This window comes from Electrona antarctica (assembly GCF_951216825.1).
Source record: "Electrona antarctica genome assembly, chromosome: 2".
NCBI classification, from domain to species: domain Eukaryota; kingdom Metazoa; phylum Chordata; class Actinopteri; order Myctophiformes; family Myctophidae; genus Electrona; species Electrona antarctica.
Window position 1 is genome coordinate 21,233,000 of NC_136807.1, and position 26,382 is coordinate 21,259,381.

At 41.1% G+C, this 26,382-nt stretch overlaps 2 protein-coding genes across 3 annotated transcripts in view; both read left to right on the forward strand.

Moving 5' to 3' along the window:
* Positions 1 to 1,266: 1,266 nt before the first annotated feature.
* On the forward strand, positions 1,267 to 21,565 carry kansl2 (KAT8 regulatory NSL complex subunit 2). The gene is made up of 10 exons (XM_079517182.1): positions 1,267 to 1,387; positions 4,263 to 4,521; positions 4,779 to 4,951; positions 8,154 to 8,268; positions 12,511 to 12,674; positions 12,995 to 13,158; positions 17,021 to 17,117; positions 18,342 to 18,595; positions 18,780 to 18,953; positions 21,153 to 21,565. The coding sequence occupies exons 2-10, from the start codon at positions 4,271 to 4,273 to the stop codon at positions 21,240 to 21,242; spliced, it is 1,482 nt and encodes a 493-aa protein (XP_079373308.1). The 5' UTR covers positions 1,267 to 1,387; positions 4,263 to 4,270; the 3' UTR covers positions 21,243 to 21,565.
* Positions 21,566 to 21,703: 138 nt separating this feature from the next.
* The window catches only part of nckap5l (NCK-associated protein 5-like), a 38,213-nt gene continuing 33,534 nt past the window's right edge, over positions 21,704 to 26,382 (forward strand). For both annotated transcript variants that reach the window (XM_079517100.1, XM_079517102.1), the window contains exon 1: positions 21,704 to 22,059. The gene's annotated coding sequence lies outside the window, so the exon portion shown is untranslated. The remainder of the gene's footprint in view (positions 22,060 to 26,382) is intronic.

A 26,382-nucleotide genomic window follows, 5' to 3' on the forward strand; every position in this document is an offset into this window, starting at 1 on the left:
TAGTATTTCTTTAATTTATACACTTCCTTTAGGGGAAGAGTTTTGGTTTGTAAACCATACTGTACACGTGTTCATCCTGGTTTGTTTTAATCATGTTGAGACGGTGTTATTACACTGCTCTCATTGCAAATGCAAGCTTGATGGAGGTCTGGCTACAGATTTGTCCAGTGGATTAACCCATTGCATAGGTCAATTCAATATATTTGCTTGTGCTCTTCAAGTGTTTTAGTTGCTTCAATCAAACATGGTAAAAAGGAACTTCAGAGTACCTCCACCTCAGGGCGTTGGGTCTGAAAGCTGCCTAATTTCATAGGAATTCATTTTTGAAAATGTACTCCCATTTAAATTGTGAAAGAAGCTGTGTGTAAGCAGAATTATTGGATATCTTATGTACATTTGGATCCTGTAACGTATATGAACTTGATTGTATAGTATTATGACTCAACATACTTTTTTTCTTTCCTCCAGATTTATTTAATCCTGTCCCCCCTGTTAAAAACTAAAACATTTCTGTTTTATTGGAGGTTCACAATAATACATTATTAATACACCAGAGAAACCACAGTAATGTGATTTTAAATGGCCCTTAATAGATAACATGTTTGCTCTGATGACTGCTCAGGTTAGCAGAGATATTCGTTTGATCTGTCAAGTTTTGGTTATCACTGAGAAACAAGTGGAAAAAGTGGAGTGCACTGAATCTTTATCCCAGTAGAATTGCCTAGCAGGCAAACAATTTAAAATGTTCCATTTGTCATTGTTGGACAGAATATGTGTGTTCTATCATTACCATGTAATTTGATGGCTAAACTTCCAACTTGAGTATTAACAGTATTTGGCCCTAGGAAGTCATATTAAAGACTTGTGTCGAGAATTGTTGCAAAATAAACCTGATGATAATATAAAACTCATGCAACCTAACAATGCAAAGTACCGTAATATTGCTGCACCTCTGCAACTTTGAAATTTCTTAATTTGTCACGTCTTGGTGTTTAGTGTAGTAGTGACACTCAGGTCTGGAATTGAATCATTTGGGATCTTGTTTTGAGTTAAAGGTCTCCATTGTTACTTGTGAACACTGTTCATTTTGATATGTGGTTGATATAATCTTATGTCAATAAATAGTTTAAGAAACTGCGTTGCCTTTTTTTCCAAGACAACCATCACTACATTCATACTCTATGCCATAGAGTATGAATGTAGAGTCTATGGTAGAGTCTATGGCATATATGCTATGGCTATATGATATGCTTTCAACCAATCACCGCTATCAAAACCCGAAATGGGCGTGCTCAGCTTGTTCGGCAGCAGTCGAGTTGCAGACTCGCAGTTCCAGACCAGTGTTGTTTGTTCACCAGCTAGGTCGGTCTGGGTAACTGAAAACAAGGTAAGCGCCGCCGGCTACCAGCCTAAATTATGAAATATTTTCATCTTTCGACATCGGAGTGCCTTAGTAGTGTCCAGAGAATAGGCTGCATATCGTCGCTGGTGAATGAAAAACAATTATTAAAGAGAACTTGGGATTTGCTAACATTAGCCACCACAGCTAATCAAATATGGCGACTGACTGCACAGCCAACAGCAAACTGCCGTGACGCAGTAAGAAGAGGCGGGTTTAACTTTGAATACAGCCCTTGACGGTCTGACCACATGTTGGTTTAGCTTTAGTGGCTGTTCTGTTCCCTTAAAGACTTAAAAATATTAGTATCTTGATCAAATAAAAATGTACTCTCGATGTACAGATAATTGCATGCCGTTACAATATTAACCCTGTAAAACCCGGATTAATTTCTACTTGCAAAAAAGAGATTTCAACCTTACTACTACTTCATACTTGTACTAGGACTTATCAGAGGAAATGATGTAAAAAAAATATTTTAGAAGATTTTATGCACATTTATAATAATTATTAAAATAATAATAATAAATTAATAATTTACATTTGGGGGATATCTTTCACAATACTAAATAAATCATGTTCTAGACATTGTAATGATCACAAAAAAACATATTACAGTTATTTTACTTACTTTTATCAGGGTTAAAGGTCAAAGGTCATAGGTTCAAAATTGTTAAATTGCAGAGTCCAGAGATTTTTAATTTGTGTGAATTTCAGCCTCTGGTGGGTATTTATATGCAAATATCATGACCAATGGCATTGCAATGAACATCAATGATGACGTTCAGGGGAAAAAAGATCATACAAAAAAATATATTTAATTAATTAAAATATGTTGTATTATTGCAACGCTGTGTGTTACAGGGTTAAGTGCTGCGTTTGACCCAGACTAACTTACCTCAGTTGTAGTGTGTGTGTGTATTTGCATTAAAGTTGTCTGCTTTACTTGATCAGACACACATCCATCCAATGTTTGTTAGTTGTGCTTAAATATTCCATTTGCATATTGGGCAGTACAATATTGTCTAACCTTATTGTACTATATACTTGCGGGCAGTCTTAAAGCTGCTATAAGCAAAAATATGTCAATTTTAATGACTTTTTTTTTCTTTTTTTGGGGTTTTCAGACAGCCAGCAATGAGAACGCTCCCCAAAAAATGTTGTCTCTGTGACACATCTAGGGGCCTAGAAGCTTTGTCATTGGTCGAAGAAAACCCGGTCGCAATGATTAACCAATCAGGAAGCAGACAGGCAAATCGACCAATGACAAAGCTTCTAGGAAAATCTTTGAATGCAGATTGCGGCCCCTAGATGTGTCACAGAGACTACATTTTTTGGGGGGGAGCGTTCTACCCATTGCTGGCTGTCTGAAAACCAAAAAGAAAAAAAGTCATTCAAATGTTGACATTATTGCTTATAGCAGCTTTAAATAAATTGTTAGGCGTTGATGTTAAAGCTCCACCTGCAATAATTGCAACCCTAAGTCGCAGATTACTATGAAAAATTCCCTGCAAAACCCGCCGGTCGGTCGGCCACGCATCCATATAAGGTTGTCAGAACATCACACCTCGTGACACGCTCTGTGTCATATGGCAGTCAACATATATGGCAGTCTATATATGAAGATCATGGCATGGAGAAGACGGGATGATCACCTACATCTCAGAGCCATAGAGTAAGACGGAGTTACAACTCCATTCACTTCATGGGGCCAGTCCAATGGCTGCTCTTCTACATAGATTTCTATTGGCGAATAGGGACACCGGAAGTTTACGGAATGCATTGGAGTCTGGGCTCGTGCAGTACATGAACCACGTGACCGGGCTGTTTTCTGCCCTCTCAATGTCGCAACTCTGTCTACTCTATGGCTCTGCTACATCTGCATATATGGAGCCGGCCAGCAAATCTACATCTGACCTCACTGACACCAGATTAATAGTTTAACTCCTGCTTCTCAACTGTGCCGTATTAAGAAGTTATGTTGTTTCAGCGCGACCTCATCCTTTAGGGCGAGGTCGCTTCTCGCCCCCAGGGCGTCTTACTGGTATGGTTAGACTTTAGAGCTCACTCAGGTTGAGTGTTACTGTGTCAGTTTGGCTGTGTAGCCTGTGCTTAGCTCTGGTCCATAGCATTAGGAGTTCTTCTAGAAGTTCTCCTCCTTCACTTTGCCAGACTATTGGGCATTTCTTTTTTGCACTGACAGATTTGTCTTCGTCTGGTTCCCAGGCTAACACTATGGACCAGAGCTAGCCTGTGCTTATTCATAAACACAGACAGCTGTCAGCTTACATATATCTCTGCTGTCGGGAAGAAACCACTTAAATCCAGAATGTTAATTTTTTTTGGGGGGCACGGTGGCACAGTCTGTAGTGCTGTTGCCTCAGCTAGAAGGTCCTGGGGTCGATTCCCGCTGGGGGCGTATTCTCTCCTCCGTGTCATCAGTGCCTGAGGTGGGGTTGGCAAAAGAGCCTTTCTGTGTGGAGTTTGCGTGTTCTCCCTTTGTCCTATGCCTAGGGTAGGTACCCCCACAAAAAACATGCAGTAATCCTGGTCTCTAAACTACCGCTCCCTGGCCAACCGGGGCGCCTGATGGAGGGGAAAGGAACTGATTGGAATAACGCGTTCCTTCCGCACGCTATGTCTGGCCAACGATATAATATAAGCTTCTGTACGATTTGTAAATATAACTCGTAGCCTTTGCGCTCAACAGACGGGGACCACCAATCTGTCAGCCAAACAATCACATTTTTAAATTAAAAATGTAACAGACTGGGAACACCTTCTGTTCCAGCCACTGATTAGGATCCTATAACTATTAATAAAACATAATGCCTTCATGAATACCCTTTCAATTGCCTTGCAGATTTTGTTATGAACAGAATACGGATCCACGTACTGCCGTCGAGTCGGGGTCGGGTGACCCAGACTGCTCGTCCCCAGGAGCCTCAGGCCTGTGCCTTCACCCAGCGACCCTGCCCTCAGCCTCGGCTTGATGCCCTGGACTTTTGTATCAAGCACATACTGGAGGACAAGAATGCCCCCTATAAACAATGCAGCTATGTCTCTACCAAGAACGGCAAACGCTGCCCCAGTGCTGCTCCAAAGGTGGAGAAGAAAGACGGGTATGTGGAAAGTGAACATTCTAAATGCCTCCCAACAAGGATCTGCAGAAGAAAATCTAAAATTTTCCCACAACATTGTAGATTTCTGCAAGGCCTGGTTAGCAGTTGATTCTTCTTTGAAATCTTCAAATGCTGTCAAGTAGAAATGTCCTTATGTGTTCAGACTCAGATTTTAGGAGTCAGGAAGCGCAATACATGTATCTTTACCTATGCTGTCTCTTTTTCATCCACCACTAATGACTTCCTCTGTTCATCAGGGTGACATTCTGTGCAGAGCACGCTCGGAGGAATGCCATGGCTCTCCGTGCTCAGATGAGAAAGGCATCTTCTGGTCCGTCCCCAGAAACACTGCTGTCTCAGCTCAGTGGATACAACCGATCAGAAACACAGGGTCTTGACGGAAGCCGTAGTGAAGCAAGCCGCACTCTGGGTAAATGTGATGCACTTTGAGTCACCACTAGTTTAATTTAATTTCTGTGAATCCTTTTTTAAGGGGCGCTAGCCCCCTCCTATGCCCAGCTTTCTGGGTTTGAGTGAACACAAACATTGGCTCACCCCATATCGATGATTTGATTGGCTGAACAAAGTACATATTGAAGATAAAAGTGAGGGCAGAAAAGTGAAGACGCCAAAAGTGATTGGCCGGAATGACTGAATGATTTGATTGGCTGAGCACGGAATGTCGGGTGGATAAAAGGTAATGTCTATGTATGTAATCTGAAACTTATCTTCATTACGTCATCAACAGCCAGTTATAACCCGACATTGAAATATATCTTAATTACGTCACCATCAACATCCAGTGTATATATACCTACCACACATGCCATACATAGTATACATATGTCCAGCCGACCACAATACTTGCATGCTCTGCTTGCGCAAGTAATGTTTTTTTGTACCCACTAGTAAAATTAGTGTATAAGTAACACAGAGAGGCGTGATGTCATACGAAGACGTCATACTATCGTCTGCCTTGAAGGTTTTTTGAGGGACGCTAGCCCCTCCTATACACAGGTTTAATGTTTTTCTTTAGTTCAATGTTTGTTTTGTAAACGCATTGACAATGAAGGGAAAATCTACATAATGTGTCATTTATGTAATATTGTCTCTTTATTGTTAATGGCGTTTAATGTTTGTTTGCACCTAATCAACATGAGTTAGACTTTAATATTTTGGCGCCCCTCACTTCACACGGGTGTGATTTTCTTTTCTCCAAGAGGAAAGAATATAGAATAATTAAACAAAGGCTTTGTACATTAAATAACGAACGATATAGTGTTTGTGATTGTCGCTCTTCTTGGGATTGTGATGTGTTGCCGACATGGCATGATGCCTACTGAAAGCTGCAATCGGGTTCCGTGTTCCGGGCTAGTGTCGTTCACTGATTGGAGACTGGAGATGACGTCGGCTTTATTTGTTATGCTGATTGGCTGAAGAGGTTGTCTGTCAACTAACGCTGTAGTCCGTAACCAGAGTCCAGACTTCACTCGCATTAATGGATATGCAATAGGCGTTATGCAGCCGACACTTCCGCGTTCAGCTTGGGCCGCCGGAACGCTTCCGGTCGGGAGAAACTCATTCACTGTGAACGTACGGTCGTGATTTTGTAGGAATAAAGTTCAGTACTTTATACAACACTATTTCATTTGATAATGTGATGCCATAGTTTTTCATAGTTTGTATTATTTGTGTTGCGACATTGACATGATGACATGAGTTAGAAACGTCTTAAATCTCCTGTTAAAAACGAGAGCTCTTGATGTATTTCTCCGTTGTTGCCATGTCCGCTTGTTATAAGAGAATTGGGGCTTGGCTTCTTTTCATAGACCTGATTGCTTATTTCTCTCATACAATTTGGCGACACCTACCTCTCGTCTCCAGCTGTTATACACAGCAGTGTAAACAACCGGTGTTGCCAGATTGTGTGAGAGAAATAAGCAACCAGGTCTATGAAAAGAAGCCAAGCCCCAAGTCGCTTATAACAAGCGGACATGGCAACAACGGAGAAATACGTGAAGAGCTCTCGTTTTTAACAGGAGATTTAAGACGTTTCTAACTCATGTCATCATGTCAACGTCGCAACACAAATAATACAAACTATGAAAAAAAATGGCATCACATTATCAAATGAAATAGTGTTGTATAAAGTACTGAACTTTATTCCTACAAAATCACGACCGTACGTTCACAGTGAATGAGTTTCTCCAGACCGGAAGCGTTCCGGCGGCCCAAGCTGAACGCGGAAGTGTCGGCTGCATAAGGCCTATTTCAAGGGAAGTGGTTACCAAGCAGTGTTGATTTTGTCGACTAAAACTGTGACGAAAAATGCGACTACCTTTTTTCACTGACAAACTAAATGGAAACTAAATGAAAACTAAGACATGATGACTAAAACTAAGACTAAATATATTGACAATTTCTTCAACAAATAAAAACTAGACTAAAATGTTAGGAAGGGACTAGTGGACAAGAGATCCAGTAGAAATCATTTTACACTCGCTTGTAGATTAGCTATTTTCAGCAAGTGTAAAATCAGCCATTACGACGGCATCAAGGCCCGCCAAAATACATTTTAGTCGACTAAATCAACTATAGATTTAGTCGACTAAAATCTTATGATATTTAGTTGACTGAAACTAAACAGTCAACTAAACACTAACTAAACACTAAAACATTCCATGTGACTAAAATGTGACTAAAACTAAATTTACTGTAAAAAACAACACTGTTACCAAGGCTTTGACGTCGCTTTTTTTATCTCAAAGTGGATTGAGCCATTCGTAAAATGGACTCATTCTGAGATCTAAAGGTCTTTGACTAATGACTGTGAGCTTCAGTTCCTGTAGGATTCTCACGGCCCTCTACCATATTGCTGAATGTTGTGGAAAACTGAACAGAACTCTCAAAACTGCTAAACATGGCGGAATCCGTACGCGTTGAAAACAATAAGGGGTCTACGCCCTTTGGGCATGACCCCTAATAATTGTACTGGCCTAACTCCACTGTCCACATGCAAACAACGTTTTTGTCGCCTGGCTGTTGTGTTGAGAGCTGAGAGGCACATGTTGGTGAGGACATTTAATATCATGGCTGGATGGATGAGAAAAGCATTGGATTGGAGGACTGTCTGAATTTGGGTTGTTACGTTTAATTGGGGATTAACAAAGGCCGGGATTAACAAAGTGTCCCCACCTTTGTTAATCCCTCATGTGATATTTGGTTTGAGCTTTTAGGGGCAACCCCGATTAATAGGATAACCAATATCCACTTCTAGTTTGAAGTACTGTCCATGATTTACGGTTGTTGTGTGTGTGTGGAGGGGATGCACACGCAGATTAGACAAACCAACATGACATGCGGAAACAACAGTCGGACATGTGGTTGAACATGCGCTGCTCCCGTGCTTGCGGTTAGGGTTAGGTTAGGGTTTGAGGTAGGTTGTCGGCCTAATGACAGTCGGACCAATAGTATGTCTAAGCCTGTACCCGTGTGGAGGGGCATGGTGGCCTGGTGGCTGTATGACTTCTGCCCTGAATCATTGTCTCAGTCTGGCCATGACCAAGATTTATTTTTTTAAATATACTCACAGTTTGTGGTGATGTGTGTACATTTCATGCATCTCTGTTTAGACGAGGACAGTTGGAGTGAGGAGGAGCAGGTTCCCCTAGTGCTGGACCAGACATGGAGGGGCGATCCTGACAGTGAGCCTGACAGTGTCGACAGTGATCACGAAGATCCACTCAAGTAATGTCTCACCCAATTGTTGTCTTTGTTTGTTCTTGGTCTCGATAATTAGATTTCAATTGCTCTAACCAAACGTTTGGTCAGTGTTTATCATTACATACATTGATTATTTATGTTGTTCAGCACTGGCCATTTATTCTGTCCAAGTGTCTATCTAATCCAGTAAATCAATTTGTGGAACATCAGTCAAGGAGTTCTTTAATTGTGCTATTACTTCATAACACGAGATCCTCAACTGCTCTATTACCTTGAGAAAACTAAATGATACTTTTTAGTAGGGGAGCCTATCAGTTTCCGTGATTTCGGAATGTTAATTATTGGAGACATGTATATCTTAATTATTGAGGTTACCAGAATGCCAAAAAAACATGTCTCCAATTTTTTATGTTGGGTTTAGCATGTTTAATTAGCATAATTAGCTATATAATTGCCAAAAACTGAAAATGGCAATAACCTTGCTTCTAGGTAACTTATAAAGGTGATCTAAGAGTCTAAGTCCATGTTTGTGATGTCCAGAAATTCATCTGTTACCATTGTGAAATCATACAACCTTTCCTAATTAGCATAATTAGCATAAATTATGCAAAAAAACAGGTGCAAATCAGCAAATTGTTGCATTTTTTACTTTTAATTTACTTTTAAAGCTTCTCACAGACTCTAAGTGTATGTTTACAAGTCCAGGAATTATTATCATCCTATAAATAAATCATGCAACCTTTTGTCTATGTAATAATTATGTAATAATCACACTGAAACCAGAAATAGCTATATTTCTTTGCTTTAAGTAAATTAATGAACGTGATCTTACAGACAGTGTAAGTCTGTTTGCATGTCTAGAAAATATTCTCTTTCCATAACTAGGATTATGCAACCTTTCCTTATTAGCGTAATTTGCATATATATATATATATATATATATCCCTCATATGAAATAAATCACAATATGAGAAATGGTCACAGAATTATCACATTGTTTATTCTAATAGTCAGAAAGTTTTGAAAATGCATTTAAATTGAAGGGTCTCCATCATCGTCATCGTCAATCCCCAACATATGTGCCTTACTTACATTACCACACACCTCTTCATCTGCCCCACACATGCACATCTCAGAGCAGTTCAAATTTTGGGATCGACAAGAACAATGTGACATGCACTGTGATTTCTTGCAGCCGCATTTGACCAGTTGGGTAATGGTGCCTGGGGCTGGGGGATCCCGTGTTGTAACAGGCACCAGTTGATCTCCCTCAGCCTCCCATCCATATTGAGTTGCTGGTGGCATCTGTGGGTTAGGTACTTGGTCCTGATCCCATACCATTGCCTGATAATGTGCACAGGCAATGGCTTGATGTAATGCTCCTTGTGTAGGTGGCAGCTTCTCGGCTTCTAATTGTTCCTTGGTGAATTAGCTCCACCTGAGCTCACCAACATCCACAAGATTTGTACCGGGCTCGTACAGCTGGCAAACAAATGCTTCAATCTTTTTTTCTGCGTCAGAACTGAGCTTTTTTGTAGCTCCTAGAGTAGCAAATGCAGATACCACCTCCACAGGACACCTTTTCAGGGCTTGCCAACAGGTTAACTTTCCCTTGCCAGCAAAATGGCCTGTCTGGTCAGCTCCAGAGAAGGCAGGGAACCCTGGTAAGGCTGACGTCATTGTTTTACCCAGTGCCTGAACTACTGGCTCCAGTGAGATGACAACGTTTTTTGTTCCCCACTCCGGTGATGAAATAGGTGTCCTTGCACAGCTGATGGTACCGTCGGATTGCAAGAACAAAGACATCAGTGTCAGGGGACTCAATGTAGAGCTGTGTTGCCCCTCTTTGGACAGCATCCAGGCTGTGCAGGATTATCCTTATGTCAGCCTCTTCCTGTGAGCTGTGAGATGTTTTACATCAATAGAGTTTGAGTTGACATCCTGCCTTGACGTGATTATAAAAACGTTGGGTCTCCCCTGGAAGTGTTGGAGGGCTTTCTTAGCAAGATAGACAGTCAGCTCATCTTTGGTGCTAGCCTGGATCCAGCCCAAAGACCCCGCCCACTCTCTGAGTGGACTGCGTCTCTTGGTCTGGTGTTGCACTGTGAACCTATAATTTCTTCGGTACAAAAATGTATTATCCAATGAGAATCGGTGGTGGGGGTGGGTCTAACGAACAACCAATCAGCGCCGAGGCCCGTTTTCAGTGCCATCACACAGCGCACCACACAGAGGAAGGAAGGAAAAACAACAACAATGGCTACTGGTTGAGGGGAATTCTAATCCCCTCCCCCTTGAAATCGCTCAGACAGGAGACAATGTCAGACTGAAGCTTCAAGAAAGCTACAGTCTGATAATCAGGCTACTTTGGTGCTGATACCTGACAAGAACTGTTTTTCTTTCCCTATCGGTGTGTTGTCTTCCACATGATAAGTGGTTGGGGGCTTGCCACCCTGGCGTCGCTTACGTGTGGCCTCCTTCAGTGAAGATGCAATGTCATAGCGGTCAAATACTACATGGATCTCACTATGTTCTTTGGTCTTCGTGTCCAGTTTGGCTATGAAGTGGTCAGCCCACTGGGAACACGTCTTGATCCATGGTGGCTTTCCCATTTCCTGTACCAATGCCATTCCATCTATGACAGTTACACTCTTAGCTGGCACGGGACAACTGTCAGTGGCAGCACTCTGTGGTTGCTGATCAACACCAACGTCACCAGTCATCTTCTCATTCTGCAGCTCCTCGAGAATGGTCATGAGCTTGCTCTTGTCTGTGCAGGGCCCAAGGCCACCAGTCACTGTAAAGAGGGCACGTGGTTTGGCAGTGAACTCGTGCTGGCCAATGGCTTCTTTGAGGTTGATCTCTCACCGTGATCGAGCAACAATCAGCATTCAAGCAAACAGTGACCTGTCATCCTTCAATTCCACCACCTGGTCAGCCAGCTTGTGCTTCACTACTTTTCCTGCACTCTTCCACATCTTCAGTTGAACCTTTTTGATTCTGGCCCAGACACTGACTTCATTTTTGTTAATGCGCTCTTTCACAAAAGCAACATAGTTCTGCTGGCCAATTTCGTCTTGGCTGCATACATCTTTCTCCACGTGGGGTGGCATCACAACTTTTGTGATGATATTGCATATAGGTCTTTGCCATCATATGTTAGAGGATTCAAAGATGACTTGATCACATGCTTCAATCGAAGGACATACTTTTCCTGCCTTGTCCAGACAGCCATGGACAAGTCATGGTGCTCATTTTGTGTAGATGTTTGTGTGCCTGCCATCTGGTGTGCTTCTTCAGCAAGTCTATCCCAAGAACCTATCCCTAGCACTGGCATTCTGAGTAATGCCCACAAGGCCTCCAGTGACCTTCATGATGTGATTGATGTGCTCAAGTGCATGATCCACCCCAATGGCACAGAATGGTATCTGATTCTTATTGACAGTGAAATGACCATCCATAAATTATTGGTAGATCTCTGGATCTGTGGTCTGCAGGGCCTTCATTTCTGCAAGGTAGACTGGAACCAACCGGGCATACTTCTGCTTCAGATTGTTCATTTATACAATTTACTACAGTTTAATGCAGACCAGAAACACCGTATCCTCGGTTAGTCACTGATGATGTGTCCAAGCAGCACCATTCAGGTGTTTTCAATAACTATGATTACCTTGATCATGACTTGATCATGACTCACAGTTGCATGACTTAATTGCAAGAGTTTAATGTATGGATATACAAACAGAAACAGACTGTTAGATCACTTTTATCAATCTATTAAAAGCAAAACGGGTAATTTCCTACTTCCAGACTAATTAAAAATAAATCTATGCGGATTATACTAATGACAAAAGTCAGCTAAATGTGAAAAATGCAGCAATTTCCTGATTTTAACGTCGTTTTTGCATCATTTATGCTAATTATGCTAATTAGGAAAAGTTGTACGACTTCACAATGGTAACAGATGATTTTCTGGACATCACAAACATAGACTTAGACTCTTAGATCACCTTTATAAGTTACCTAGAAGCAAAGTTATTGTCATTTCCGTTTTTGGCAATTCATTAGCTAATTATGCTAATTACACATGCAAAACCCAACAGAAAAAATTGGAGACATGTTTTTTTGGTATTCTGGGAACCCCAAGAATCAAGATATACCTGTCTCCAAAAATTAACATTCCAAAATCACGGGCATCAAAATCTGATTGATAGGCTCCTCTACTATTTTGCCCACAGTGTGACTATAACTTTCTTGCCACTACAGACATGCAGGTGTTTACACAGCCGAAGAAGTGGCTCTGATCACCCGGGAGAAACTGATTAGGCTACAGTCCCTCTACATCGACCAGTTCAAACGGCTGCAGCACCTGCTGAAGGAGAAGAAGCGCAGATATCTACACAGTCGTAAGGTGGAGCACGAGACACTGGGTACGGATGGAGATGTCACACTTCAGACTGAATTTATTTGGCTGATTTAACTTCCCATTAGGTACATGTTTATATGCGGAGCGAGGAATATTTTATTGTTGCCAATTACTTTCATACAAGGAATTTGCTTTGGTGCATGTTGTAATGGCAGCACAGCATTAAACGGTTAATGCTGCTCTACTGACATAAGTACATGTGAACAGGACATAGCACAACATAAATGTACACATACAGAGAACACATTTACTTTCTCCGTTAATGAGCATATGTTGAGTTCATTGTCCTTTTTATAATGTATGCTCTGTGTGTGTTATTTACAGGGCCAAGTCTGCTGACGGGACCTGAGGGATTGTCCATGAAAGAGAGGGAGAACCTGAAAAAGCTCAAAGCTCTGCGTCGGTACCGGCGGCGGTACGGTGCCGAGGCCCTGTTGCACAGGCAGCTCAGGGAGAGGAGGCTGGCTGCCACAGAAGGAGCTCTTCAGGTGTGTCTCCTTAGCTTTTAGCCATGGAATTTGGTCACTTAGAATGGATCTTTGCTAGCTAGTAATTACTCACCCCTCTAAACCTGTGCTCACACAGGCAGAGATAAAAAAAAACAACTGGGAGTCATTCATATCAAATTATATTCATATGGGGGGCTGCACATCAGCATCAAAACCTAACCCACAGGTAGACCGTTGACTGGCTTAAGTAGCCTACCCGCTGCGCTGCTATAATATTATATCGCATCACAACATAATGTTATATCGTTGACCTAAATGGCGTTATATTAACTCTTAGAATGTGCCAGAGGTTTTCAAAATAATGGCGCTAGAGTGCCACCAGATATGGCAGATTTTACTCTGAAATGGCCCATGGCGAATCCTTGGTATTTTCATTCAATCGGACAGAGTCAACTTTTCACCGCTGTTTGGGAAATCCTGGTGACGATCGGGAAAACTTGGGATTCCCTTCTCGCGTACAAGTGGGACGTGCCGGTCTGCGGACCGGTGGTTGGGAACCTCTGTCCTATAGTGCCCACTACCCACCTATCCTGTATCCAATTTTAGTTGCCAAACCAATGGGTTGTCTCTCTTGTAATTTACTTTTATTCTCACTTGCAACCTTATGCAACGTGCATAATGGACTACTGAAGGCTACATTGGTTGGTTGGTAGATTCCGATTGGTCAATCGCCAAATTCAGCGGTGTTATTTCTGGATAATGACCGCTCCACTCTATAACAGACCAATGTCTAATCAAAGCATCGGAGCACCAGGCTATAGCTGCTGCGCTGCTTGGATTTTATGCTGTACCCAACATGACCATGTAAACTAACACATAATGTCATTTTACTAAACGACATGCTTTCAAGAATGTTTTTGAAAACATTTGAAATGGACGATGCAGTACCCGAAAGTTGATTCCATTTGATCAACACACACATCCTTTTTTCCGAGGCGACTCGTTGCACTGTGCACACGCTGTGAATACTTTAGTTACCACAAGGAAATACTTTGTTTTGTTGTCACTTGTAGCCGTGTAATAAGTGGGATAATGTATGGCTGGGTGGTCATTGTTTATATATAAATCACCCTGTCTGTGATTTTATCTATCAACAATGACCACCCAACCATACATTATCCCTTGCATAAGTGTCTTCCTCTGGGGTTTTTAACTTTTAACACACTGCTGCTATAATAATAATAATGGATATTATTTATAATGAACTTTACATTAATGCATAAAAGAAGAAACATCACAAGATTAAAATGATGATTTGTTCCTATTCAAAGCGAAATACAGGGTATGCATGTGACATCATCATTGTGGTACAGGAAGTTCGGGACACCTACAGGGTGGCAAAAAACTACACGGCCCATTATGTCCAAACAAAAGTCCTATCTAATTGCATTCAACAACATTAAACTCACTTTGCCACTCAGTTTGTGCCTGTGCATAAACTCTATTGGCTACATGGCACTGCATCTAGTGATGCAGTTGTATACGTTTGAGGTGGTGCAGAGCTTTTCCGTAAGCCCACTGGTTATTGTTACTTGGTTGGAGATTTCTCCAGCCACTACAATTGGAAGAAAACAAGAATGACACGCATATCATTAACAGCCAGGTGAAACAAGCGTTTCCCCTTGTTCATCTGTCCCCCTTTTCTGCGGCATTACAGACTCTGGGTTGAGACCATAGTTATAATACCTGTATATTATCTAGAGAGTGGATGAGGAGCGACAGGCCCGTCCCCCGCTATTCACTTCAATGGAAGTCTGGGGACTTGGTTGAGACTTCTGCGCGCCGTTTCAGAGTATGGGGTCAGATCCCCATTGGGTTAGGCTACGTTTCATAGTATGGGGTCAGACTCGGCCAGCCAATCAGGACTGGGTCGCGCAAAGGTCCTCATAGGCAACAGCAGTGATCATAAGCCAGGTTTAACCAGGTGCCTCGTATTTATATTTAATGTATCCAATTCTTAATTTAATATTGGCCCCACTAAAAAGTAATCTCTGGTACAGTATAGTGAATCTGCATAATTTTATATTTTTTCTCAAAATATGATTTTTCAGATTTGATTTTGTTAACTCGGCATAAACAACCAGAAGGAGGCAGAACAAGGTAGAAGGAGCCTGTTGGTTGGTCAATAGTCTCTCAAGACAGACTGTTGACTCACGTCAACTCACGTATCACTGGCCTACAAAGTATGGAAGCTGTAGTTCAGGAAGCCAGCTGCGCTTTACCCAATCACATTTAGTGGGCCGGATTTACCGGTGTGGGTTCTCTTTATATTTTCTTCTGACGGGATGCAAACCCTAATACTGTACATTCATTACGTTACATACATTATTTATAACTATGAATACATCAACTTAGTAATGTTAGCGTTCATAAAAGGACAATAAATTAACTTATTAAAACGGGAATTGAAGTCTGCTTTAGTGCCTTAAACTCTACTACCTGTTGTAGGTGCACTCAAATCGGTAAAAAAGCTGTAAATCAGCTATTTTTGGCAAAACAAGAAAGTTCAATAGACTGATATTTGCACTATATGTATGCGAAGACTATTGTTTGCGTACAGAATAGCTTTGCTGTAGAATTAATCAGTGGGGTCCTAATTAACATCTGAATAAAGAATCTACATGAGTCATAAACATGAGTCATGAATTTTTATTATTGCTAAAATGTCGTTATAAAGACATTACATTACTTCGACCAACAACATGTATATACACACTATTACAATAAAGCAAAGCAGATGCCTTTGTCTGGCGGAGCCCTTTAATGCTGGTCCGGTCGACGACGACACTTACTGGCCAGTTCATACAAACGTTGATGTGATTTTAAAAAAAACTATAGAAGCCTGTCATTTAGCAGTTTTACATTGAGGTGCCCAGATGCCCACTTTACTTAACATCAATAGCTACTGCTCGCTAGAAACTGAGCTACTAGTGTGACACGTCAGTCAGATGGATTTATTGAAAACCCCAATGTTTTGAATAACACGCCATTGCATGCACTATGGCTATGATTACAACACGATTGCATTGCGATAAACATTTACATAGGGAAGAATGTCGAAAAAGACAAACATGCTACAGAGTTAGCCTAGGAACTGCGCTAATTTAGCATGAATAAATCATTTCATAGCGTTACATCATTCTCAATCTCTCCCGTTCTTATGACACGTCAATAGCTTCACATTTATCATGCGAAATTGGAGAATACATTAATATAGTCCTGGATCAGGGACGAATAGTTTTCATAATCCTCATGGGGGCCCGTGCCGAAATCCTCCATGTCTCCTGTCAATGTTAGTGTTGATAGTTGATACTAATGGATACATTATTCAATCAAAAGCTCCTCGTCTCGTCTTCTTGTCGTCTTTGTTCCGCACTGGAAAGGTTGAAAGTAGGAATGAAAAAAGTGTCGCGCAGCGGTAGTAGTGGAGCCCGAGTGGAATAGTAAGAGAGTGGCGACACTAGCGTTGACTCCCATTGTAACAATGGAATGTGTAAGTACTCATTCTATCTCAATGGGATAGTTCCATTGTTTGGAACTATAGCCCATAGGCACCCGCTTTGCGGCGAGATCAAAGACTATTTGATCTCTCTTACTATTCCACTCGGAGTGGAGCAAGGCGGAAAAGCAATGCCTTTTCCAGTTGACAACAATTCTATTTAACATTGCAACAGGGGTCGCTGTTTTCCCGAATATTTGCCGATGGGATTCTCAGATTGGTTGGTCACAGTCCAATCAGAAGGCTGACAATAAGTGCAGTCTTGATTATATAGTGCTTTGTACATCCTAGTTGTGTATGGTAAATTATGTTTAACTTTTTTTGTTCTTGTGATTTTTCTAGCCATATGCAAGGACGGTGTATGAAAAATGCATTTCCTTCGTAGAAGGCACCCGATGCACAAACCCATGCCTGCCTATGACTCGACACTGCATCTCACGTATCCTTTTTTCATCATGTGTACAGTAGTTTGAATAAGACCACTGTATTGTGAACTTGGTCCATTTTCACGCCAGTCATAACGAAAATGTTTTCTTGGTGCCACTTGCATAGCAATTGAAAATGGTGCTATGCACCATTTACTGTTTATATACTGTATAGTATATGTATTGCCATAATCTCTTTCCACATTTGGATTTCAAGCTGTAATTGAAAGTGAGATAATGTATTCATTTAAAGTTGCCTTGCCTAACATTTTTCTCCTGAATCTTGTTCCACATGGCCCTGATCATGACAACTTGCAGTTGTTGGTTTCAAACAGAGCTCATGTGTGCTTCTTCCACAGTTCCAAAAGGCTTTTTATATATAGTTTTTTATTGTTCATACCGACAGCAGTTGTACAGGTAATGCAGTATTTTTGTCATGTGAAACCTGACATATGAATTAGTCAAATGTAATGACTACTTTGGCTCCTAGTCGGGACCTAGTCCTAATTGGCTGCCGACACACGCTGCTGTCATGTATTTGTTACTCAAGTCACATGACCAGGTAACAGAAATCTTTAGACACCCAATGTTATGTAATGTTATGATTGAGACAGGCCGGTTGAGAGGAGCGTTCGTTACTAAATAATGAAACCAACGCTTCTTTCACCTGACAAATATCACTATGTGATCATTTCTTGTTTTCCTGTTTTTTTGTGCTTCATATGAGCCTCATATCATTTTGTATAGACTTAACCCCATCTGCACTACATTCTATGCCACAAAGTGGTTCTGTCTGCATCAGTTTTCAGAACTAAATAGTTGTTGTCAGTATTTAATTTGTCATTACTGCCAAGTTAGTTGGAAACTGATTAGTTCAGAAAACAGTGTTACACTAAGATCCTTCTGCAAGATCCTTCTTAATAGCCATGCTTAAACGGCAAGTACTAATTCATTGTACAAAACCGTTCAGGCATAACATTTGTACAGGCAAGCTTTTTGCAAATAAACAATAAGTCTTACGTCTTGCTGTAATTACACAAAGTGTATTTGTATGGGGATAATTGCAGTTCTTGGAAAAATAGCTATTATTTGTGTAACTGTTTTCTTTCTTTTTTTCTAATCATACAATTCTATTCTCGTGATTCTCCATTGTTTTGGGGGATGGAAGCTGTTTCTCGAGCAGTCTGAAGTATTCTGCACTGGAACTATCATTGTCCTTAACAAGAAATGTTATGTAGACATCTACCAGGACAGTAATCAAGTACTTTTCAAGATGTGTCCGGGGTTGAAGGATGTCCCGTGCGACCGCACCGTGCACATGGGCCAGTCAGAAGAGCCCCGCTGTCCGCTTCATCTCCCGCTGCCTCCCCCTATGTACCAGCCTGAGCAGGAACCTCCGCCACAAGAACAACTCACCCTAGCAGCCAAAGACATGTACCTGAGTGCAGCAGAGCTTCAGCCCACAGAGAGCCTTCCTCTAGAGTTCAGTGATGTATGTCAGAAATACTTTTCTACTTTCTTCACCTAAAGAAAGGTGTGCTTAATACAGTTGTCACTTTGTTGTGTGATTGTGGATCATTCATGGACTAGCTATGACATTCTCAGAGTATTGAAGAGTATAAAGTAGCAACAATGAATTCATGTTACAGACTCCCTATCCCTCTGATGTCTTTTAGGACTTGGATGTTGAAGGGGATGGTATGCAGGGCCCTCCGTCCCCCTTACAGTTTGACACTGCCCTTGCCCTGGAGGACCAAACCATCAGAGCCATCGCAGAGGACCCCATGGACATCTTGACTGGAGAGGACCCAGACCAGGTGGACCTGGATGGTGCCATTATGGATGACCAGGTAAAATCTCCAGTATGGACCTGTTTGTTTTAAATGTTCCTCTGCACCTTTTCTACAATGCTACAAATGCTCAGTGTTCATTTAAAACTAACAGTCAATTAAAGGGATAGTTCAGAATTTGTGAACTTAAGCTGTATGAAATACTTACCATTAATATAGTGGTTGCAACTGTATTCATTGATGGTGGCGCTATAACAGGCCAATGTGAAAAGGGTGGGATATATTCCTCAGCCTAGTAGGAAAGTCTGTGAAAGATTTCACGTAAATTGCATGCTCCGTTCATGATTTGAGGCTTTTTAAATGTTTTTTTTTTGTGGCTTTCGCCTTTATTTTATTTTTTTCATGGAGGGACAGACAGTAGGCTGACAGGAAATGGGGAGAGAGATGGGGGGGGGGGGACATGCAGTAAAGGCCGTCGGGATCGGGAGTCGAACCCGCGGCACACTGCCAGACTGGATTACCAGCCAAGGTGCCTGGACCACTGAGCCATGGCCCAGGCCGATTTGAGGCTTAATTAGGATGGAATATGAAATATCGGACAGATCCCGGCTTGAACACATGACTATAGAGATGGTGTGTACTGTGCCGATTTGCGGGATTTTTGGACAGAATCTGGAGGAGTAATATAATTTTTTTTTTTTCAAAAGTCTCTTGGTGTCGCTATAACAGGCCGTTCTGGAAGATTTGGGGCAGAGGTTCATTGTTGACATCCAGGCAGTGTGTGTGCAAAATTTACTTTTAATGTGTGTGGCCCCAGTGCCACACATTAAAGCCAATTTCATCGAGCTAGAAGGGTTTGCAGAACAGATGCTGGTTATCATGCGCAAGCTACAGATCTCACCAACAGATTTTTAGAAAGAGGGTATAAGCAGGAATGGTTGGATGTCGCTGTCGACCGTTTTAAAAACAAGACACAAGAGGAATGCCTCGCTCCCTAAATGAAAACCAAAAAGGCTAATGCTCCCTTCTGTGTGCTCAGATACTCTCCTATGGGTTTTGAATTTAAAAAAAGAATCTCTAAACATTGGCATATTATCCAGTCAGATCCTAGGCTGAACACTGTGTTCACACAAGTCCCCAGCAGTAGTATTTAAGCGCCCTCAAAATTTAAGAGACCAGCTGGTCAGATCTTATACTCCTGAGCCGAAAAAAAGTACATTTTTAGATCATATTCCCGAGGGGAACCTTAGGTGCGGTAACTGTGCACAGTGTGGGTTCACCACCAAATGACATATGCATCCCCACAGTGGTAAATCACTAAAGATCCGTGGGGTGATCACATGCAGTTCCACTAATGTGATCTATATGATTAAATGTCCCTGTGGCTTGGGATACGTTGGCAAAACTAATCGAGCCCTCCGTACCCGCATGAGCGAGCATCGCTCCAATATTCGATGCGGGGACGAGCGTAACCCTACATTTCAAGCAAGCTGGCCACAACATTAGCCAATTTCGCTATATAGGCATCGAAAAAGTGGACAACCCCGGTCTAAATGAAGAGTTTGACATCAAACCATTCCTGTAAATGTAAATATGTATGTTTTTTTGGTCTTGTCTTTTTTTAAATATGTTTTTAATACGTTATTACATGGAAATGACAATGCATGATGTAGGCTACTCTGTATAGCTCAGTGAGCTGTGTTTACACTCAGATCGGGTATTGATTTGATATTTGTATATATGTGTGCATATGGCTGCATTCTCTGTCCTGAGTGTCATAGCGAGTTCAAGTCCAAATAAGTGAGTGCTTGTCACTGATTTGTATCTGCCCACTTATATACCTGTACTATATGCATTGCTATCCAATATACCTGACGAAGGCCACAGAGGCCGAAAAGGTTGTGTTTTTACCCCGCCTTGGTAAATAAAGTTTTTGGGGAGCTTTCAAAACGGTGTGCAGACTTATTATTCTTTTTCTTTGTTTGGATCATGCTTTCGATGCAAGACCAAGGCATATAACTTATTTCACGTAATTCTTTTAAAGGATTTGTCTGTTGGGTTTGATTCCTGCATACAGAGAAATAGGCCAGGGAAATGTATGAATTCTTGTATGTTGGTCAATGTGCCTCGTATGACAAACCTTTGCAAATTGCAATGGTAACAGACTACAACATTGCATTCTCAGGACATTCTTTATGTGGAACTTGTAGCTAGGGACAAAGTGACTATGGATGATGACAATGCTTTTCTTTCGTCTAGGTTGTGTCTGAGGTTGTAGGAGTAGAAGACGGCACCACTGACGGTTCATTTGAAGACATCAACACTTCTGCAGTTGATTCTACTAGATGAGAACAGTCTTTCAAGATGCTTACTTTCCACAAAGACTGATATTGAGTTGACCAATCTAATGTTGGAATTGATGAAGTCGTCAAACTCCATCCAAGGCTTTTTAAACCAGAGTTGATACTGTTGTTTTTATTCCTGGATTCCAGTTCTGTTTGTCATCTTAGGTCTTTCTTGTCTGTTTAATGTTTCTCTTGGTGTCTGTTCAGATTTACTTGCCTTAAAATAATTATACCTAGGCACATGTAATTTTTCTGAACATGAAGTTTAAATTTGTCCAGCTTTGCGCACAAGAGCTTGTTAATTTTCAGTAAACCATCCACAAACCATTTTGAGATTTGTTTGATTTATTATTTGTATTTATTTGAAAAATGTCTTTGATTATATTCGTCCAGATGGGACATATGAATGGGAGAAAACATTTGTACGATTTGCTGTAAATCCGTGCAGATTTATTGTATATATATGTTATTTTAAAGCACAGAATAATGAATTTAGAATATGTAGATTTCTGAAACCCGCATCCATGGCAAAGTTTTTTTTTAAGTATATATGGTGAAGTTATGTTTGGCAACATGGGACACAATCTCCTGTAAAAAAAATGGGGCGGGTAATGTGATTTCATGCAATGACATCACTTTTCCTCATTCAACCCAAACACCAAACGCTGGCGAGAGAGAGCGGCTGCCGCAAAGGACTAGTCGCCGCAAGAAGAGGAAAATGTGTGTTAACGCGTTATTCGGTCAAATAGTATAAGTTTAGTCTTTTATTTTAATTTTATTAGCGATGTCTGAAGAGAATTATCGTTGGCTAACCAAATGAGGTGAGTTTTCTTAGACGTGGAAAAAGCCATTTCGTGTCCTGTAATGTTAGCATAACGTTACTCGTTTCAGATGGGAGAGATTTGTTGGAATGCCGACAGTGAGCGGTTTATTTTTTCACTGGGGAATGGTAAACGTATATACATTCCTCAAGAGCTTGATGGCAAATATGTATATTATAACTGTTGTGCAGCCTATTTATTTGCATTTGTGGGGAATTCGACGTGTGTCCAAGGCGGAACAGCATGCTGGGGGGGGGTATTTTTCGGTAGGCTTGGAGGGCCTACCCCAAAGACAAATTTGCATCTTGTAAACACAAGTCATGCTGCTATAGTTATTTCGGCCGGACATGTATCTGGGGCAAAATTCACATGGCCTAAGCTCGACTCGACATGAATTTTCGAAAATCTGAAGAAAGGGAACGGAGGCAGTGTTCAGTATAGTAGTCACATCCACATATCACTTTGTGATGGGGAAACATCGGAAACTTGTGCAGTGAACATGGTGTCTACATTTATTGTAGCCTACTTGATGTATGTACGTTATTAACTTGCAATCAGCTTAATGTAATTTCATATATGCTCAGATTGAAATGGAAGATGTGACATTACAACTCCAACAAAGCAAATTATTGCATGTTTGATTTGTTTTGAATGAAAGAATAACGAGTCAGACACCTGATTCTGCTTTAATAGCCTATTCAGGTGAAGGTAACGCATCAGATTGGTAGCCTACTCCAATTAACCTATAGTTTAATCCTATAGTATTACAAGGAATATAGTAGGCCCCCTACAGAGATTCGGTGTGTCATGCTGAATTAAATTCACGGATTTTATTGGCAATAAAACAAATTACACCACTTACAAATTGTACTCATTAGTTATACAAAGAACTAGAGTAGTGATTTTAAAAGTTGATGTCACTGACATAATTTGTTGTTTGATATTTCCTCCTCTTGTACTTTAATACTATATATATTGTATCATGTGAAATATACAGTGCAGTGTGCAACTGTGCATCAAATCCCTTAGTTTCTTTTGACTGGGAGATTGAAGTGAATAGGTGCGAAGTGGTAGGTGCCTGAGAAATGTGATGTTTTTGTAAAACCGATACACTTCTAGCAGACTTCGAACATTTGCTTTAGTGATTCAAGTTTGTTTGTTTTAAGCGTATGACACATTCACAATACAAGTTTGTACATCCAAACCTCAGATTTCCAAAACTGACCAGTCTACCATGGAGATGAGCGAAGAAATCCATTAATATTGAAAATAAAGGCTAGCTTATTCAGTTGTTTGGTTGAAAAATTTAGATTTTTTTTGTTGATGGATGCCACTTGATATGACCTGTTTGTGATATTGTACGGGACATGGCATTCGGAATGTATTTTCATGAGAACTAGATTTCATATTATTTCAACATATTTTGATCCATAATGCAGTGGTTCCCAAACGTTTTCATGTCAAGGACCCCCAAAATGACACTCATTAGCCAAGAGTGTCATTAGAAAACCCCATTAGAAAAGATATGAAGATTTGAACAGCTCTAGCAGTGATTTTCAACTATTTTGATTTCAAGGACCCCTCAGTTTGACATGCATTAGGCTACATTGCATGCAAATACAATGCCATTTAATAACATTTCTATCTCTGGGACCCTCAATTTGAATTTATATTGTAAAATCAATATTAATTTAACTCTGAGAGTGTACAAATGGAACCAAATGGATTTGGTTAGGGTCCATTTGTTTACCTACATTGTTGATCGTTTTGGGGGGGGGGTGTGTGTGCACCTGCGTGGATGTGATCATGTACCTATACATCTGTGCTAGAGTGCTAAGGCTGGGCCTTGAGCTGAGTTGAAGTAGGGCTGGGTAATATGGACAAAGTTATATCTGTTATTTTTGACCATATACATACACAAATATACATTTTCTTTTTAATTACCAGTAAGACGCCTTGAGGGCGAGAAGCGTATCCGCCTGGGTGACGGCAGACTGCTGGGCATGGCGGGGCTCAGATCAACATATAGAATTAATTCAGTACTGGCCATATATGGAGGGTGTCTTGAGTGTACAGGGTTTGATGTGGTCAGATCAACATATGGAATGTCAGAACAGGTCAGCTGACGGTGATGTCACGAGGCGATGATGTCAGTGTCGTGATCTTCATATATGGAGAAGGTCATATATGGAGACGTGATGTCACTAGGCGTGATGTCACGAGGCATGATGTACTGAGTGATAACCATATAGGACGTGACACGACTAACTTCGGACAGACATGTTTTGCAAGTTTTCGGTCGCAAAACATAGCTAAAGCATTTCCAGGGGTCCCCAGCCAAAAACGTTGAGGACTCCTGGACTAGTGTGTCATTACTAGCCCCATATGGAACCTATAAGCATATATATAAGCATTGTGGTCCAAAAATAAACAAACTGCCCCGGCGATATTGTCGGGGAGGTGTCTCTAATGTATCGTTTATGACAGTCAGTCACTCATATTCGATACAGTCTGTTTCTAGCAAAAATATAACTAATTCAGCAGCAGTAACATTAGCGTTTTCTCACAGTCAGTAGATTCTTCATATCCATATGAGTGAAACGGCTGGGATGATTTGCTTATTTTTCAATCCCAGTTCTTATATGAGGCGATCTAAAATCCCCCTATGAGCAATTACAATGCAAATAAAAAGTACATGAACCATGGACTTAGCGCCCTCTACCGATATTGACGTCAGACTTCAGTGCTCTATACTGTAGCTCCGAGATGAGGTCCCACTCTCTTAGCCTATCGGCAGCGTTCAGAACCGGTGCATATTTTCCACTATACACAATTCTTACACTTTTTTTGTTTTGTATTTTATAATTTGTATTTTTTTACCACACAAGAACATCTAAGCGACAGGTTGAAACAAGCACTTAAATTGCTTATTTAGTCAGCTGGTTCCATGTTTTTCAGGAAGTTGTGGCCACAGAGGCAACATTACTGTCTCTCCTGGTCAGATTGAATAGGAGTTTATGCATGAACATGCAGGCTACAGGGGTACAGGCTTTAGTTACGACATACTATTGGTCCGACTGTCATTAGACCGACAACCTACCTCTCAAACCCTAACCTAACCCTAACCGCAAGCACGGGAGCAGCGCATGTTCAACCACATGTCCGACCGTTGTTTCCGCATGTCGGACCTGGTGTGTCGGATCTGTGTGTGCATCCCGGCTACAGTATAGCGGAGGGAGAGGTTCCATATGGGGCTATGTCACTACTAGCACATAACATAGCATATACATCTTTATCATTCTGGTGCTGTGCCTCATGTACTGCACCTGCTGCTGTCTTTTTCTTAACCTGCATCTTATGTCTGACCTCATGTACATACCTGGTACTTATAATGATATAATTGATATATAAATGTATTTTTATTGTATTATTTCTGTCCTTGCTCTCTCTGCACTCCCCCCTCCCCCTCCTGAAAACTACAAATGATGGAGCTTGCACAAAAAATAATTTCACCCTCTTTTTTACACCTGTAGACCTGTGATGTGACAATATAGTTGAGTTCAGGTTCTGATTCAATATCTAATTTTATATCACAATATCGATTATATCGATATAATATCGCTATATTGGTTATACTACTGGAATAACGTGTTCCGCTACGCTACGTCCAACCAGGGAAACTCCTTCCTACCTGTCAGGTGAAAAGAAGCAGCTTAGACTCCTCATGCATAGTTAGTTAGTTAGTTGCTGCGAGAGTGAGGTCTAGCCAGCACCAACTCGGGATTCCTGGATTGCTGCCCTCCACAATTTCCTATGCATAGAAGGAAGTATGAGGCCAGTCCGTTGCTCTCCCCAGGTTGGCAGAGGGAGTGTAGAGCCCAGGATTACATTAGATAATTGACACTGGGTGAAAAAATGGGTTACAAAATTGTGGGATAAAAATTTAAAGTAAAAATAATAATAATATCGCTATATTGCCCAGCAGCCCTAAGTTGAAGTTTAGTGAAGGCTCTGTCCCAGTGCAGCTTTGTGACTGCATAGTGCATACACAAGCTGTTCAGCATTACATCATGTAAAGCAGAGCCAGTGACTTATTCAAGTGTAATGGGCAGTATAAGTGCTCACTCACCCCTTTCGCCTCTAATTGTTCACAGATGTTCTGCACGCCTTTGTGCGCTACATCTTGCTGCAACAACCTCATATAGACACTGCATACAGTCTGAAGACTTTATAATGAAAATAAAAAGCATGCCAGGGATTACTTAATTGTAAGTACTTAAACAGTTGATGCCATTTACAAAATCAGTGTTAGTTCCCAGAGGA